Below are 18,997 nucleotides of genomic sequence, written 5' to 3'. Positions count from 1 at the left end.
AAATCTCTTTGTCTCTGTCTTTCTCTCTCTCTCTGTGTTTCTCTCTCTCTCTCTCTGTCTCTCTCTCTCTCTCTCTCTCTCTGTATGAACCTCTTTAGAGCATGCTTGCATATGTCATATGCAGTAGACCTTGCCCAGTCCACTTCATGAGAAAGCATGGTGTGTAGAGCTATTCTCCACAAGCCACCATGGCAACTCTATTAGTATGCAATGAGAGATGATGGAGCAGTTTTTTCTTAATCTTCTCCACTCTCTATTCACCCTTACTGTAGCAAATAAGGTTTTGAAAAATTGCATGAGCTGTACTATATGTTACTTTTGATTGGTATGTCTCAAATTGAAAGTAAACTTCATTGACAGATGATGCGGTGACAGGAGGTCTACCTCCTGTGCTGTTTGAGTTAAAGAGTCTAAAGAAGCTGGAGCTGGAGTTTCAGGCCATTACAATGATACCAGCATCCATCAATCATCTTCCGAATCTCCAAGATTTGTCCCTCAAGCACAATCCACTTCTGGAACAACTGCCAGGCACCCTAGGACTCCTTCCCAATATACAGAGTAAGTCTCTCATTCAAGACACAGTGAAAGTCTCCTTCACCTTGATTTTTCCCTGAAGTACATCCTATATATGAGTCACCTGTCAAACCCACCAGGGCTCTATCCAATATACAGAACAAGTCTCCCATTCAATATACAGGTTAAGTTTCCTTCCCACCTTGATTTTTCCCTCAAATACAACCCTCTTATGGAGCACCTGCCAGGCCCCTTTGGGTTTAGGTTACAGAATAAGTTTCCTGATGCCACATATGGTGAAATTTTTGTATGGTTTGATTTTAAAGATTATTTCAACCTGGCTACAATTTATGCAATTTTTGCCTAAGAGAATCAAATAAAATCACTGGGAAACATGCAGAAGTTCACAAATTAAAGACCCAAGTTTGTTTTTATTCAGAAATTTGTGAGAAAGCAGTGAAGCTAAAATATCCCATATATGGTATATGAAGTAATTCTCCCACCCAGTATACAGTGTACATCTCTAACCCACCATGCAGAATAAATCTCTTGCTAAATGAACATAGTAAGTGTATGCAGGATAAACAATACATTTCCTGCCTTCCATATATATCTTGAATTTCCTACACAGCAAGTCTTCTATTTAGTATACATAATTATTTGTCTGCCTAAAATAATAAGTAATTCTATGCAGTAAGTCTCCTGTCCAGCATAAAGTAAGTCTCCTCTCTAACAGACTAGTACTAAGTCTTTTATGCAGTCTGTATAGTAAGTCTTGTACCAAGTTAGTCTCCAAGGAGTCTTCCACCCATCTGCCTAATTTACTTAAATACTAGTACTTTAAAATTGCAGATATGATGGATATTTTTATTGAAGGATTTTCACTCAGAAATCATCCTTGCACAGAATAATTAGAGAAAAGAATATTTACAATTGTTTATGACCTGTCTTTCAATTGCTGTTGAAGACTTTGGAGTTTTTTGATTTGTCAAAAATGCTTGTCTGTTGGAAATTAATAATCTTCTGCTATGTGAACACAAAGATATCACAAACTGGTTGCCTTAATTGCTTTTAGATTGCAGTTTACAAAGATATTTTGAAATAAATTAATTCATTTTTCAAAGTAACAGTTCTGATTGAAGACAGCATCATTCTAAGATGTCTCTTCATAACATTGATAGACTGGAAGAAAGAAGAAGTTTATGATACACTACAAAAAAGCCCAATTAATTATGACTTATTCCCAGTTCTTTTGTCATGAAAAGGGCACATGCATAAATGACAGTTCATGTGTTTCTGATTGTCATCATGAACCATACTCCATGTGCATGTACACTGTTGAAATTTTGACTCTCTTCTTTAAAGCTGATTTAGATTTAAGGGCGTTCTTTTTTAGAAACATCCTTACATTTATTTATGGGCAGGTTTATTTTGTTTCATTAAAATTTAATTTGTTTTTTGTGCATACAATACAAATATTTTAGTTTGAGAGTATTCACATTGCCATGTGATGTTCATGGTTACAGTTGAGGCTCCCCAGGGTGAATGGGTATTGATCACTTTTAAATAGCCATGCATGTTTGACAATGAATATATTTCATTTCATCTGGTCTCTTAATATAGACTGGGAAAAGGCATCACAAGGGAAGAATATACATCGTCAATAGACACTTGTATGGTAGTATGCCTAATAAGATCCTACAGGTACCTACATAAATATGTAGTCAGTATGACATGATCCTTAAGCAATATTCTATGACCATTAGATGGTCTCACACCAAAGTGACTGATACCTACTAAGTCAGTAAAAGATGCAGACAAGTGAGCAAGATTTTATCTGTTTAATGTTTTTGTATGCATTATACATGGTAAGATTGATATTTACGATCTTTTTCACTCTCAGTTTGTACCTGTACATATCTATGTGTGTTGTACACAGCATTTTGTAGAAAATAAGTCTCCAGTCCAACAAGATTTACTTGATTTTCTATGCTTATATCCAATGTACCTACGGAATGAGTCTCCTTCCTTATATAATGTCTTCTGTTTCACCTGCAAAGTACTGTTGTTATTGTGTCTTTTAACCTACAAAGATCATGATAATTTTACATGAAGTTAAACAGCTTAGTCTAGTTTTGTCAAGCCCTCCTTGGCAATGGCTCAATATACTGATGATTGGTTTCTATACATCCATCTGTTTGTCTGTCAATCCAGTCCCTAGATTAACTGCAGTGCTAAAGTTTTTGTAGGGTTAGTTTTTGACATAAAGTTGACCACATTCATATTACATGGTATGTAGATACATCTTGATGTGTACAACACCACTTTATCAAAAGCTCAGAAATCGGCTCAAGTTGCAGGCCATGTCCAGCTTCTTATGATCTCAAGACTTCCCAATCAATACAGATAAAACTTAGAGAAAGATTTGACTGAAGATTTTCATCCAGAAGTAGTATGTATCTTGTAGATCATCCTCATTTGATTCACTTTTTTCAGTATTTTCAGTTTGACCACAGTTATGTTACATCATATGTGGATAAATCTTGATGTGTACAATACCAGTTTATATCACCCTCATTTGATTTTTTTTCTTTCAAGAATTATATTATTTATGCAAATAACATATTACTCATTTTGGCTTGAAGGGTTTTCAGTAGATAATGCCATAAACATGGATGAATTGATAGAGGTTATCAATTCCACCATGTGTATGGCATAATATCCATTATCTGTTACCAAATTTAGTTTAAAATTACTAATAATAGTAACAAACTTTATGGTCAAATGAAAATGAGAAACAAAATATAGATCCACTGATCTTTTATGTAAAAGGAACCAACTCAGATTTAGGTAAATGATTAGACCTGAGAGTAATTATCTATCTTAGATATTGTTCCCATTCTAGTAATACTTGAAACAATAGTAGAAAAATCTTTTTAAAGAAAATCACAACAATTTCTAAATTTTTTTATAATGTTTGTATAATTTCTCTATTAACAAAGTAACATATAAAGGATAGATAATTTAGAAAAATATGATTATTTGTGGCAGTTTGTTGCAGTGGTGAAAAAGACCATTAATAGCTATTCAGCCTTCCAAGCCATCAGTATTCTGATTAAAGTCTTTGATCTATTTTAGATATCAGACTGAGCAGTTGTCCTTCCCTGAGAACCCCACCCATTGAAGTTGTTAGTCGTGGATTTGAACCAATCAAGGCTTATCTGAAGAAACTTGCTGGTGGATTTACAGAATGCCGTCGTACAAAACTGATGGTTGTAGGTCTTGGAGGAGCAGGTAAAACAAGGTACACTATGATTGAAGACATCATTGCTAACAACTTTATTCTATTTCGTATTCTCTCTTTTATTTTTCTTATTTTCTATTTTGTATTTATAAAGTATTTTTCCAATATAATTAGTGTAGGGTCCCACTGAATTAATTTTTTTTCTTAGATTGGGGATGGTCGTGTTTATTGAATATTTCCTCTTACAGTTAAGAGTTGCTGTAATTTTTGAACAGGTACAAATTTGCTTTTCATGTGTAATGGATTGTATTTCAATGTATCTGGTTTGTAACTGGTATAGTGATTGTTATTTCCCAGTGCAAAGATTAACCAGCAATGGTTGGGTGAAAAGATTATTATGATGTGTTAATTTAATTAACTGTCTACCCAAAAATTTCAGTATGAAGATTTTGTAAATTATTCTGGCAATTATGTAAGAAACATTTCTCATTGAACTTAATGAGATTGTTCACTTGACATAGCTGCTAATGACTTTTGACTGCCTGAGATTGTTTTTTAAGCTGCTACTAACTGGTGATAACCTAAGTGAGATTGCTCCCTAAACTGCTAATAACAGATGATAGCTTATTGGAGCCTAAGCTAGTAATAACAGTTGAAAACTTGATGAGATTGTTCCGAAAGTTGCTAATAACAGGTGATAGCCTAAATGATATTCTTCCCTAAGCTGATAATAACAGATGATAACCTAATGAGATTCTTCTCTAAGTTGCCAATAACAGATGAAGGCTTACGTGAGATTTTTCCTTTACCTGCTAATAAAAGGTGATAGCCTAATAAAGATTTTTCCCATAACTACTAATAACAAGTGATAGCCTAACAGAGATTGTTCCATTAGCTACTAATAACAAGTGATAGCCTAACAGAGATTGATCCATTAGCTACTAATAACAAGTGATAGCCTAACATAGATTGTTCCGTTAGCTACTAATAACAAGTGATAGCCTAACAGAGATTGATCCATTAGCTACTAATAACAAGTGATAGCCTAACATAGATTGTTCCGTTAGCTACTAATAACAAGTGATAGCCTTACAGAGATTGTTCCATTAGCTACTAATAACAAGTGATAGCCTAACAGAGATTGTTCTGTTAGCTACTAATAACAAGTGATAGCCTAACAGAGATTGTTCCGTTAGCTACTAATAACAAGTGATAGCCTAACAGAGATTGTTCCTTTAGGTATTAATAATAAGTTATTGCCTAACAGCGATGGTTCTGTAAACAACTAATAATAGGTGATAACCTGAGACTGTTTCCTAAGGTACTAATAACAGGTGATAGTCTAATTGAGATTGTTCCCTAAGCAGGTTTTATTGTATTGCAATTCAGTTTGCTGATGGCCTTGACAAGTATGGACAAAAAGACAAGTGGGACTAAGAAAGAGAATCCCACTGATGGTATAGACATCAAATCTTGGACAGTAAAGAATTCAGAGAATGTTGATGTTACATTCAGCACCTGGGACTTTGCAGGGCAGGCAGTCTACTACAACACCCACCAGGTAATACAGTTCAAAGTAACAGCTGTGTTTTTTGTGGCCACAGTTTCAAATACAGATTAATATTTAATTATTTTAACATAAATGTCTTTAGTTGCTTGTGACAGACTTGAGGCTCAAGTTTTTTTTACCACCATTTCACCAGTGCAGTTGACAATAAGTTTAATGCTTTATATTTTGTGCAACAATTCAGTTTATATCATAATGAAAGTACATAGGCTTATTAGTTTGAGATAGCTCAACCTGCAATCCATATGCTCTGATAGTGTCTTCTGACTGAGATCACATAGGGACAGTTGAAAGACAGGTGCTTGAAGTTCTGATGTAATCGTGGGAGTTTGAGAGGACTTGCCACAAAAGTTCTGCATTTTACTCACATGTTTGACAGAAGTTAGCACTTCCAAATGTTTATACAATCAGTATAAATCAACTTTTCTGGTTTTTGTACTCATTTTGGTAAAGTTGTCAATGGATTGTTAGTACCTGTGTTAACAGTGGATTGGAAAAATTGCAACTTGTTTTTTTAACATTTAACTATATGACCCCTGCAGGATGATACACCTTGAGTCATCTTATATCATCCAACATTTTTTGTTTGTTAAAGAGGATGGAAATGTTCATTGCAATAAGTAATCACATTGTAATTATAATTACTTCTATATGCCTTGGAGTTTTGTGGATCAGAATTACATTCTATTAATTTGACTTTGTCTGTGGAAAATATTTTCTACACATTTTATCTTCTTATGTCTCAAGAAGTATAGCTTGAAATAAATTTGCGGGACTATAAGTATAGGTACACAACTATTAATATTAAAATGGATTATTTGTCCTATCCAAAAATCTTTGAAATGGCACAGAAGTTTTGAGGGAACAAAATTATAAAAATAAAGATAACATAATAAAATAAACAACAGTAAACATTCCTTAAAAATCAGTTATAATTTATCAAGATATTAAATTGTTTTAAAACTTCATGGGAGACAACTTGAGTAATCTCATCATTATTCATAAGTTTTAATGATGTCATAAAAGAGGTAAAATATTTTGTAAATAATCTTAATGTTTCATAATGCATGATTAAAATGTTTTATGATTAAAGGTAATTTTGAAGAAGACTGTTCTACACATTTAGATAATTATATGGATAAATTGAGCAGCACTGAAAATTGAAATATAATTGATTGAAATAAAATTTCTTTCCTTCTCAGCAGTCTATTGGACAAACCTTATTCATCTGTCACTAGACACATTTAAAGTGCTTGTCAATTAAGAATATATTGAATTTGGAGATCTTGTTCTTTAATTTCTCCAGAAACCTTTAACTTTATTTTGTTAATTAAGTTTAACCTTCCATTTTTATCAGTAATATAAATAGTATTTACTTCTCATTTACAGAGGTATTTATCTGAAGATGAATGTATTTGAATGTATTTTAATTAAAATAAATGAAACAGACAAGATTTTTAAGTGCTGAAAATTTAAATTATTTTAAATTACTAATCATCATATGTGATGCTATCACAATAAAGAAATGTTAATAAGTTTGGTTGTGAGTTATCTTCCCTGATATTACCTTTAAATGCTAACAAGTCTACAACTTTCTAACAGATTGTGATCAAATTTTCACTGTTGTTTACACGATCTCTTTTTTTTAAAATCAGTTTCTAAACTTCATTGTCACTTAAACTCTTTCTCTTTGCTGACCCTGCATGTAATCTATTTAAACCTGTCATCAAAAGAATAGGATATTTCACCTACTGAATGTTGTGACCATTGTAACACTCTTCTAGTAAAGACTAATGACTGAAGAAGTGCAACAGCCATATTTCAATCACATATCACACACATTAGTTGCTGAATTCAACTGAAACTTTGAAAAAGTTTACATAGATTTCTTCTTGTCTTGTCTGTGTGATCTGAAAGCAGTGCCATAGTAATACCATCTACTTGTGAGACATTACTTTCAAGAGAACACTTTTATCAGCTATAGAACGGACACTGCCTCATTGAAGTACAATATGTGACTGGATGTGAGAGATAAGTGTTGATTGACTAGGTGACTTTCATAAGCTGCTTCCATCTGTCTTTGATTTATCTTCATTGAGATGATTTTTGTTGTTGTTTTTTTTCTCCAGTTTTTCCTGTCCAAGAGAGCCGTGTACCTCTTGTTGTGGAGCATGCGCCAAGGATTTGAACATGCAGGATTGGACTTCTGGCTCAGCTCTATTTGTTGCCATGCTCCAAACACACCAATATTTGTTGTTGGAACACAGGCTGATTTGGTAAGAGGACCGAAATATATTCATTGCATTAAATTTATATTTTATTGTTGGAATGCAAGCAGATTTAATACAGTGCTTTTCATTTCACTTTGGAATTCTCCTTCCCTAATGAAGGCTCTTTACATCCCCACTTAGGAAACACCAGCAAATTAAGACAATGGATTTTTACACAAAGTAAAATCAATTACTAACCCTGTTTTTGGTAGCCTTGCATAGACCAGTACCAGTCAACTGCCATTAGTGCCAAGAAAAATTGTGCATATTAGTGTGATGGATCTTAACTATATATATGTACACACTTCTGAAAATTTATGACAGCTTTAGCCTTAAAGTATTGTATTTAAGAGAAAAGGATAGAGAGAGAACAAAGCTTAATGTGATTTTGTCTTGTACCATTTCTCACCACAGTCCATCTTTCTTTATAAATTGTATTGACAATGCCAACTGTTATATTAGTTTTATTGTTATATACATACTCATCTGTAATGAGATAGCCATACTTATAAACCTACTGTCACAGTTTTAACAATAAATTATAAAATTATGCTATAACCTACTAAAAATGAAGACGCCTGTGTGATAGATTGTCGTCATTACATAGGCCACATGTACAATCAAACAATGTGCATTTACATAGGCCACATGTACAGTCAAACAATGTGCATTTACATAGGCCACATGTACAGTCAAACAATGTGCATTTACATAGGCCACATGTACAATCAAACAGTGTGCATTTACATAGGCCACATGTACAATCAAACAATGTGCAGAGGCCACATGTACAATCAAACAATGTGCAGAGGCCACATGTACAATCAAACAATGTGCATTTACATAGGCCACATGTACAATCAAACAATGTGCATTTACATAGGCCACATGTACAATCAAACAATGTGCATGGTTTAGGTTCAAGTTGTATTTCTGCAGTAATGATAACACCGGTGCAACCAGGCTACTAAATACATGCATGTCCTTTACCATGCAACTCAGAAATCCATGCAGTTTATTTTTGATATTTCATATTTTGTTTCTTTTTCTCACCCTCTTAATCTGCACAAAATATTTGATTTAATACTATTATTTGGACTTAAATGTGTAGGACCTCATTTTGTAAGTAAATACTTTTTTAATGCTTACTATTATATAATAACTTTGCTATCTCAATCTCCATAAAATAATTTATTAAAAAAACAGAACACTTGGAAGATAAGTCACATGAATAATAGGGCCTTTATCCTTAATAGTGTGTCAGCATTTAGCAATTAGTGCTAACAAGTTAACCCTATGAAGAAAACGTTTCTAACACATCTTGATCTAATAGTTTGTCAATTATTTGCCTCTGTCTCTCTTGTTCTGAGTGGAAGCACTTATACAATATTGTATAGTGTTTATTTGTAGACAAAGAATGGAATAGAAAAGATTACAGTTTCATCATGGTGAATAAGAAAATATTTTGTGTTGTTAAATGTTATCATATTTACTTGGGTAACTCATTTTACACAAAATTATTGATTGAACTCATTATTGATTCATTTCACTATAGGATTAAATGATCATGGTTGGGTATTTATCAATGTGTAATTTTTACCTGATCACTTACAAAGTAAATAAAGTCCGAAGGACTTTATGTTAACTTTGTGAGTGATTAGGTCAAATTTACGTATAAATAAATACCCAACCATAATCATTTAATCCTTATAATTCCAATTTCGTCCTTTCTTTGGTCAAATCAACATATTCCATCAACAATGGATTCCAATTTAAGTAGTGCATAGTTTACTTTCATTCACCATTTCACATTGCCCCATAGTACATAACCTGTACACAATGACATGAAATTTTGACTACTGTCACAATTTCATTTATTCAGAAACTTCATACTTTACATATTAGGCAATGGCTACTGGTGGTTTCAACACTTTTAGTTTATTTACAACATTCTTGTTCAATTTTAGTCAGTCCCATCTGCTATGTCAGATGACCATGACCTTACATAATAACAGCTGATACGGATTGAACCAATGTGCTAGATTAAATTTCCAACCAAACGTTTAATCATTATGGATTTTGTCAATGAACAACATGGAAATATGAACAAGATGATGCTATCACTTACTAACATAAACGTAACAATTAAATACATTGTATATAGGAATAACATTTTATATTGTTCTAAGTAGCATTAATACATAACAAGATCCATTCAGTGGTCTAATGTGAAATGAAATTTGACTACTGTCACAGTTACATTTATTTGCAATTTCATGCTTTACATCTTAGGCAATGGCTAAGTTTCACTATATTGAACATTTTTGTATATTGTATGAGTGTAACTACAAAAGTATATGGATATACATTGTTACAACACAGTTCAACTTTGCCTGGGCAAGAAGAACAGAAAATTGCACACTGGCCTAGTGTATATGACATATTTTGTCAAGTTATGTCCACTTTAAATTTTCTGAAGAAAAAAAATAAATATATACTCTATAAGTATGTGAACTCGTTTGTTTTGAACAGGACAAGAAATTCCATTGTTGTTGCTGTAAAATAAAGTCAATGCCCAATGTAATCGGCACCAGTTTCAACAATTATTCTGGGTAGTTTTTCTCCAGAGCATTGTGGGTATGGCTGGATGTAACATCTCTAAAGTCTGGTGGTTGTTTTTTTTCTTCAGTGAGTAGTGCTAACCAGGGGTACTCTCAATGCTGTTGCAAAATAGTACCCATAATCCTTGTAGGAAATGATGCTAATTATAAATTACTTTGCTGCTGATGATAGCATCATCTGTTTTAATTTTTGCTTTAAACAATACTGGAATAACAATGAGTCACATTTTGATTAGGTCAGTAATTATTATTCCTAATTGGGTTAAGTTCTTTACCAACTTGAACAAAATGCAGCACACTTTTAGATAAAATATTAAATTATGTCACGGCAAATCTGAAAACTTAGAATTTTATGTCCAATTCGTTAGATTCCTAAAGCAGAGTTACCAGAGAAGGAGTACAGAGAGCGCTATCCCCAGATTGTCGGCTTCCATTATGTCAGCTCTATAGCTGGAATTGTAAGTAACTTATAGGGTATTGTTTATAGTTAACATGCATTTTAAAGAATGTCATATTAACCTGTATATAATGTTTACTCAAGTGCTAACTACTTTACATCAATATTACATTGTACTGATCTTGTGAACCATAAGTAAGCAAGCCAAACAACATAAATTAAAACTTGCCATGGAAAACGGTATTTTTTCCGTGATAAGAACAGGTGTCCAACCTTATAATTTAGTTAAAAAGTATTAGATGGGTTTATTTTCCGAGAAATACAAAGTTTTCACCCTTGAGATGAAATGTATCTATTATTCTTCTACAATAAGCAAAGTCTCTTTATATTTTATACTCGAACATGTTGACTAGCTAAAGTTTCTAATAGATTGAAGTAATAGATATCTTATGGTAAATTCAGCTGTTTACTGTTATGCTGTGCATCTTTTGTGTACATGTACTCAGAAAATATATAAAGTAACTTAACTGGCTTTCCTAATTCAGGGTAAGAAAGAACTAACTTGGAACAAAACTTGAAAACAAGGATTAAGTTCATAGTGGGATTCTAACCATATTCTCCAGTGTGACAGGTCAACTTGCTACCTCTACTCCAAGCAAGTCGTAACATGGAAGATGAAATTCCTTTGTGATAATGTTATCTGTGTATATTAGAAAAGGTGTTTTTCATTGAAATAATATTATTCATAATTCACTCCAGTGACTATCACAATTATTTCTCTTAGAAATTCCTAATAAATGGAACAGCATAAAGCAAATCTTTAGCAAATATTTGCCAAAAAGTCTCTCAAAGTGGGCATTGGGTAGAGGGGGCTTATCATTGGATAAATACTGACTAATGTGTTGTCATGTCTTGTTGTAGTTTGAACTATTTACAAATAGGCACAAGTTATAGAGGGTCAGTAATTGTATGTGAAAATCTTGATTAGACAGGTTTGTAAATCATTGTAAAACTGCATAAATACTTGCAGAACACCTGAGCCAATAAAAGAAAATGATGTTTCTACGTGCTCAATTTCACCTGTGTAAGAATCAATCTACAGGAGATACTTTTATATTTGTGCTGAAGGCTTTTCTTAATTTTGTTAATTATTATTGTAGTGTTCAATAATTCATGCTTAATTAATTTTATAAAAAATCAAAAATAATACAAAATTATAGCTTAATTGCCTTTGGTAAGCCACAGTTTAATAAGAAAATATGTATTTTTCCATGCAATAATATTAAATTATTAGATTTTTAATAAATTAAAATTTTTACACATATTGCTATATAAAATGGAGTATGCCTCAAACATGTTTTATGCTTGACATATTTGTGGCCCAGAAATGGTAAAAACCTGTCAACTTATTAAACTTATAGTTTTAACTCACAAAGACGTCAGTGAGAACTAGAAATGTGGTAAAATTACATGTCCATAAATAAATAACTTAATATTTATGCCGGATTTCCAAATGTTTTGGTCATCATGATTAACTTGTATCAACTTACAATGTATTAGTTTCCAAAATTCTTACAGCATAGACAGATGCAAGGTTGACAGTATAACTTAAGTTTAATTTGGTTGGTTAATTGGTTTTAGGGGATTAAGGAGCTACAAGAAAAATTGATTGATACTACCCTACAGCTAGGCTACATGGGGGAAAAAATTCCGCAGGTTTGGCTCAACCTGGAGAAAAAGATCATTGCGTAAGTAATCAACAAATGGTAAGCTTTCATATGTTTACAAACCAGGTTTAATTACCTTTACAGGTAACAAGAGGTATCATGAATCAGAGTCAAAATATTAAACTAATTTGTTGCCCTTTTATATTGTTGTTAATTTTGTCCTTGTTTTTCTGATTCAGATTCATATAAACAAATCTATAAAGTAGAGAGAAACTTTATTTTGAGGGGAGTTCTGTCATATTTCACCTGGCTGTAAGGACAAATTAGCTTATTGCATGGCCCTACAGAAACTGTGCATCAATTATTATAGATAAGTCAACAGCTGCAGTCCATACTTCTCAAAACAACTGAACCAATTTGGACCAAGTTTGACACATAGCTTCCTGGTATGAAGAGGTTTCAGATTTATACTAATGACACAGATCTGCCATCATATTTGGCACCCATTACTACAAATTGCAAAAGCCCTAATTGACTTCTCTGAAACCATGGTACAGAATTTGGTCTTGTTTGACAGAAAGCATTCTGTTTGGAAGATCTTTCAAAAAATCCTTTAAATTTAAAATTTTAAATATTAAAGAACTTCTGCTTCAAAACCATTCACCAGAATTTGACTAAATTTGACAGAAAGTGATCTTGCAAAAGGACTATTTAGGTTTTTTGCAAATGGATGTTGAACTTCCATCAAATACCACCATTATGAAAACATGAAAAACCCTCAAATGACTTTTCTAAAGCCAAGGAATAGAATTTGACCAAACCTAACAGAAAGCATCCTGGCACTGAGACCCTTAATTCTTGTACATCGTATCCAATCTGCAATTAAATATGGCCACTGTTACTGAAAATAGAACAATCTTTTATGATTTCTCAAAAACTGCATAAATATTTGACATTTTTTTAAACAGAGTACTCTGACATAGAGGGCTTACAGGTTTGTACAAATGATACTCTTCCACCATTAAATATGACTGCTATTTTTTGTTTGATGATATGAAGTTGAATGAAGGTATTTTTAAAATTTTTGAAGCGGTATTCAAATGAAATTTGTCTGTGGGAACCATTCATCGACCAAATTTTTATTTTCATTCCAATTTTATATATAATTTTTGGCATTCTTCTTATAATTGCTGCATGTTTATTATCATCCCTTTGTTACAGAGAAAGAGCAAAGAACAGCATTTTGAAGTGGGAAGTTGTGAAATCCTATGCTATGGAAGTGGGAATCTATGATGAGAAAGATGTAAGCACTTTTAGAAACCTGTATAATAATGTTGGCATCTCAAAGCAAAGTACAGATATCATCTAAAAATAATAATTCTACTCATTTACAAATGTAGCACACTTTCTGATTGGTCAAAGTGGAAAGTTCCAACATAATTAATGATACACACTCTCTGATTGGTTGAAAGTCAGATTTCCAACATTATAATCAATAATACCATACCTGCCATATTCCCAGATGGGGGTAGGGAATTGAGACTCAAAAGGACCGTTTTGAGGTCTCAAAGGGGATCAGTGCATGTGACCTCCAAAAATATAGAAAATGACTTGAAATCCAAATTTGAATAACAAAATATATCTGGTCTCTTTAAAGCATTTAATACACTTGCAAACAAACTATAAATGTTGACTTATGACTGAGATATCATCACAAACACATGTGTACACACATTCACATAATCCCAGCTTGTAGAGGGATGCTACTGTATTCAATCAGTTTGCAGTTTTTAAATGTAATTTTTTATCTTGATAAATTTCAGCTTGAAAACATCCAGATGCCAAAGTGTTACAGTGATTTGTACACATTGCAAGAATTAATGTTCCAAAATTTAATTGCTGATGTTTTAAAATGTTGCACTCTATTAGTGTGTGTATTCCCTTACTCTATTAGCATGTATAATTCCTTATAAGTCAAGTCCAATTGCTTGTTTTGTATTTTTAATGTATTTATTATGATTATGTGGGTGAAAATCTTGTAAGCCTAATTATTATTAAAAAAAAAAAAACCTGACCCATGCAGATTTGATTTGGTTGGCTTAAAAATACATATTTTTTTGTAATAAATCGATGTAGAGTATGTTGACAGATCTGTTCTTGTTATGCCAATTTTAGCATGAAAGCCAAGACATAGCATTCACTTCTTTAGTGATGATATCAGTAGTTTGTAAAGGTTTTGGTTAATGTTTTTTCATTTGCTTATATTTCCTAATCCCCTTGGTAGATTCTCATCGTACTTGCAAAAACTTAATTAGAAGTCTAAAACTTTGATCGTGGTAGAAGGTCACAGTCACACATCTTTTATTAAGGTTTTTTCATTCGATTAAATTTCCTAATTCCTTTGATGGATTTTATTCATACTCAAGATGACTCATTATGAAACTCAGACAATTTATTCTGTGGCATGCTCACTGAACCTAATATGACCTCAAGGTCAAGACATTTTACAGCAATGATATGCAGGCACTGGCCTTGTTTAAGTTTCCACTCCTTAATTAATATACGAGTTGAAATTGATATAAGATGAAGTTCCAACTATTATGAATAATTTTATATATTATGGAATCCATCCACCATATAATCTCAGTTATAAATCTATTCTGACTGCAAACTGCATAGACTGAGATCTGCCAATACATAATGCACAAGCAGATCTGGGTCAGTGCACTGTGTTAAGAGCAATCAACATAGACCTGGATCTGCAGGCATGTTGTATGATAGCAGATGAGGATCTATGTTGTTTGCAGTTGGACATGATTTGTAAGCAGGTACATATGGCAACCTTACGATGAAGAATACCAATTGTTTGTGGAGTAGTAGTCATAAGTGGAGTATGAGTTGGGTCAATATTTAAAGTACACATGTACTGACTTGTATGGTAAAAAGATTAATGTAAAGAAACATATAATAGATCTTTTTAAGACTTCTGTGCCAATTAGATGAATTTTGCTTTTTAGACATTTTAGACAAGCATTTTTGGGACTGCAGTGCAGGCATGTGTGCTTTACTAAACAAGATCTAGTTAAGTCTTAATATTTATTTCTGTATTTTTTATTGAATTCATGTAGGATTTAATAGAGATTTTAATCACTTAAGTCAACTGATTTAATATCTTCAAACCACATGATGCACCTTTGTCAAAAATGTTTTAAAATCACAACTTCTTGAATCAAAACTATTATTATAACCTTTAACATTACACATTCTTTTAACACAGAAATAAGTAATTTACATAAAGTAAATAAATTACACATAACTTTCAGTGCTTATACATGTTATTTCTTTGACAGGTAAAAATGGCTGTACATCTTTTGCATGACCTTGGTGCTCTCCAGTATTTTGATAATAACTTCCTCCATGACTATGTCGTCATCAATCCACAGTGGATTGTGGATGTTATGGCCTGTGTTGTCTCAGTTCAAGAGTCACCAATACAGGTAAATAAATAAATCATATTTTTTCTCAGATCAGTAATTTTTGGGTAAATAATTGTTGGTTTTTACAACTGATCTAGTCAGCCATTTGCAATCCACATTGATTACTAACTGATCAGGTTCTCAACCACCCATTGTCCATGTGGACCACTAAATGATCGGGTCATCAGTCACCTGTGACCTACATGGAAACTGATCAGGCCATCAACCACCTGTGATCCATGTGGACCAGTAGGATCAGGTTATTAGTCATCTGTGATGTATACATGGAATGCTAACTGATCAGGCTATCAACCACCTGTGATCCATGTGGACCAGTAGGATCAGGTTATTAGTCATCTGTGATGTATACATGGAATGCTAACTGATCAGGCCATCAACCACCTGTGATCCATGTGGACCAGTAGGATCAGGTTATTAGTCATCTGTGATGTATACATGGAGTGCCAACTGATCAGGCCATCAACCACCTGTGATCCATGTGGACCAGTACTTGATCAGGGTATTAGTCATCTGTGATGTATACATGGACTGTAAACTGATCAGGCTGTCAACCACCTGTGATCCATGTGGACCAGTAGGATCAGGTTATTAGTCATCTGTGATGTATACATGGAATGCTAACTGATCAGGCCATCAACCACCTGTGATCCATGTGGACCAGTAGGATCAGGTTATTAGTCATCTGTGATGTATACATGGAGTGCCAACTGATCAGGCCATCAACCACCTGTGATCCATGTGGACCAGTACTTGATCAGGGTATTAGTCATCTGTGATGTATACATGGACTGTAAACAGATCAGGCTGTCAGCCACCTGTGATCCATGTGGACCAGTAGGATCAGGTTATTAATCATCTGTGATGTATACATGAAGTGCTAACTGATCAGGCCATCAACCACCTGTGATCCACGTGGACCAGTAGGATCAGGTTATTAGTCATCTGTGATGTATACATGGAATGCTAACTGATCAGGCTGTCAACCACCTGTGATCCATGTGGACCAGTAGGATCAGGTTATTAGTCATCTGTGATGTATACATGGAGTGCCAACTGATCAGGCCATCAACCACCTGTGCAGCCTTGTGTTATTGCCTCTTTAACAGTTACTCGTCAGAGCTGCTGTAGTCAGTGCTTAGTGTGCTTGACTCAAGACCAAACAGGTGCAGGTTCAGATCCTACCATTTGACCAGCCTGGGTCAGTTACTGTGGTGTTTCCTTAGGCAAAGCACTTTACTCCACCTCCCTCAGTACTAAATAACCTGCTTGTGCTGCTGTGCTCCAAACCAATCCAAACCAGCTAATTGTCCAAATGCAGGTACTGTGAACAGAGAAAACTCAGACACTTTCATAGATTTCACAATAAAATGTGTGCAGATTCTCATTACAATAAAATTACTACCTTTTACCTGAATATTGCTAAGTTTTAACCATGAACCCAAAGTGGTAGTGGAGCATATATACATTTTATTAAGAAACTCTTGAATTTGTGCTACTGAGTGGGTGCTACATAGTCAGTAGGTCAATAGGTCTATTGCTTGAACATATCTAATTTAAAATTCCTTTGAGATGTACATATTCCCTGTCTAAACGAATCCAAGAGATGCATCCATGCTGTGAGAAATACAGTATCAAAAGTCACTTATGATTGATTCATGTTTGTCAACAACTTGATATTGATTGGCTTTAAATATATTTATACTGAACAGGTTTTGTATATCTGCTGATACAGTTGCATGATCTGTTGTGTTTTTTCTATTAAAGCTTGAAATATAACATGGAAAAAACCTCAGTCCTCCCATAAATTCCATTACTCAGTAACTGTTATACTGATTTGCATGTTTTGGTTAAAGAATTTGAATGCCCACCATGAGGCAGAGTGTGTTATGTTATAATGTCTATATGTCAGCTGCCAATTCAGCTTCTGAAACAATTAGTTGAGTTTTCCCTCATTTTTAGTTAACAGACTTTATGGATGGCTATTACTTTTAAAAAGGAAGAAGCTTATCGATTTCAGGTTAAAATGTCAGAGGCCAAGATCAGTTTGACTGAAAGAAGAAAAATGGTTCTTCTTCAGATATGTTACCTGATCATAATACCTTAGGAGAAATACTACTACCTCACAAAACCAACCCTCCCAGATTAAAACCTTTTTGCTAAGAAGCTAAAGGTTTTCTGCCCACATAGGTGGCAGTTAGGTAGAGTGATCTCCCATTGATATTAATACCAAGATTGGAGCCAAATCCCTTGAAATTGTCAGTTACTAGTAGCGTGCTCTCTACAGAGTGGCCTCACAAAATCATGCCAGCAGTTTGGAAGTTTTATACCTAGACCAAGTTTCATCTTCAAAGGGAAGTATACTCTATCTTTAAATTTTGAATGTTTCTATTCTTTCTATCATAGACAACAAAGTTTCTGTCTTTTCAGTGTGATCACTTTGCTGTTTTCTAGTGCCACTAGGAGCTTTCTGTGGATGATGTACCATTTATATAGTCACTTTCATGGATTGATCTAACTGACATAGTACCACTAGACACTTCCAGCGTAAAATCTCCAACCTTGTGCCTCAGTTTCCAAAAGATGCTTCTTCACTCATCCTCAAGTCTTTGCCTCTACTTAGCAACACACTGGAAGTAATGGGATCAAACTCGTAATGTGCTGCAAGTGTAGTGAGCCACCATCCTTTACATTCTTCTCCAATTATATTTTGCAGGTAGCACATTTGACATCAGATTCACTGCCTTAATCCAAAAATGACAAAAACTGGCTTTTAAGTCCCCCCCATCATTGTTAGATCTAACTATGATGTATTGACTGAAGAAGTTTTCATCCCACTTCCACCTGAGTTCTATCCTCCTTATTCCTCTACAACACCTGCCTGGTCTACAGTTCTGATTTCAGGCTGATTATTGTCGAAAGGAAAAATCAATTGCCTCCAAAGTTACTGACATTTTGGGCTACTTACATTGTTGGTTACAAGTCCCAAGAGCATATTAACACTTTTTCTCACAGATGCCATCCCTCAAATTGTTCGTGGCAGTTCTTCAAGCCCCAGACACGTTTCCATTTGGATACCAATCAGTTGATTTGTAACATCATGACTGTGGGAGCAATGATGCATCTAGTATCTATGGCAGCATTTCAATAAGTGGACAACAGCTTACTTTCTCTGACCCTGAATCTCACCTGACATCCATGGGAGCCTGTTTGGTTCACATCAC

At 33.8% G+C, this 18,997-nt stretch overlaps 1 protein-coding gene across 1 annotated transcript in view; it reads left to right on the top strand.

The window, feature by feature from the left end:
• Positions 1–367: 367 nt before the first annotated feature.
• Positions 368–18,997, top strand: part of LOC149797033 (uncharacterized) — a 102,563-nt gene continuing 83,933 nt past the window's right edge. The window contains exons 1-8 of the mRNA XM_089961693.1: positions 368–558; positions 3,652–3,817; positions 5,147–5,318; positions 7,454–7,600; positions 10,584–10,673; positions 12,254–12,360; positions 13,501–13,582; positions 15,630–15,776. Of these exons, the coding sequence (XP_089817819.1) occupies positions 447–558; positions 3,652–3,817; positions 5,147–5,318; positions 7,454–7,600; positions 10,584–10,673; positions 12,254–12,360; positions 13,501–13,582; positions 15,630–15,776 (1,023 nt within the window). The 5' untranslated portion in view covers positions 368–446. The remainder of the gene's footprint in view (positions 559–3,651; positions 3,818–5,146; positions 5,319–7,453; positions 7,601–10,583; positions 10,674–12,253; positions 12,361–13,500; positions 13,583–15,629; positions 15,777–18,997) is intronic.

Source organism: Sinohyriopsis cumingii, chromosome 6 (assembly GCF_028554795.1).
Source record: "Sinohyriopsis cumingii isolate HCF-2022 chromosome 6, ASM2855479v2, whole genome shotgun sequence".
In the NCBI taxonomy this organism is placed as follows: Eukaryota; Metazoa; Mollusca; class Bivalvia; order Unionida; family Unionidae; genus Sinohyriopsis; species Sinohyriopsis cumingii.
This window is presented reverse-complemented; position numbering and strand designations above follow the sequence as displayed.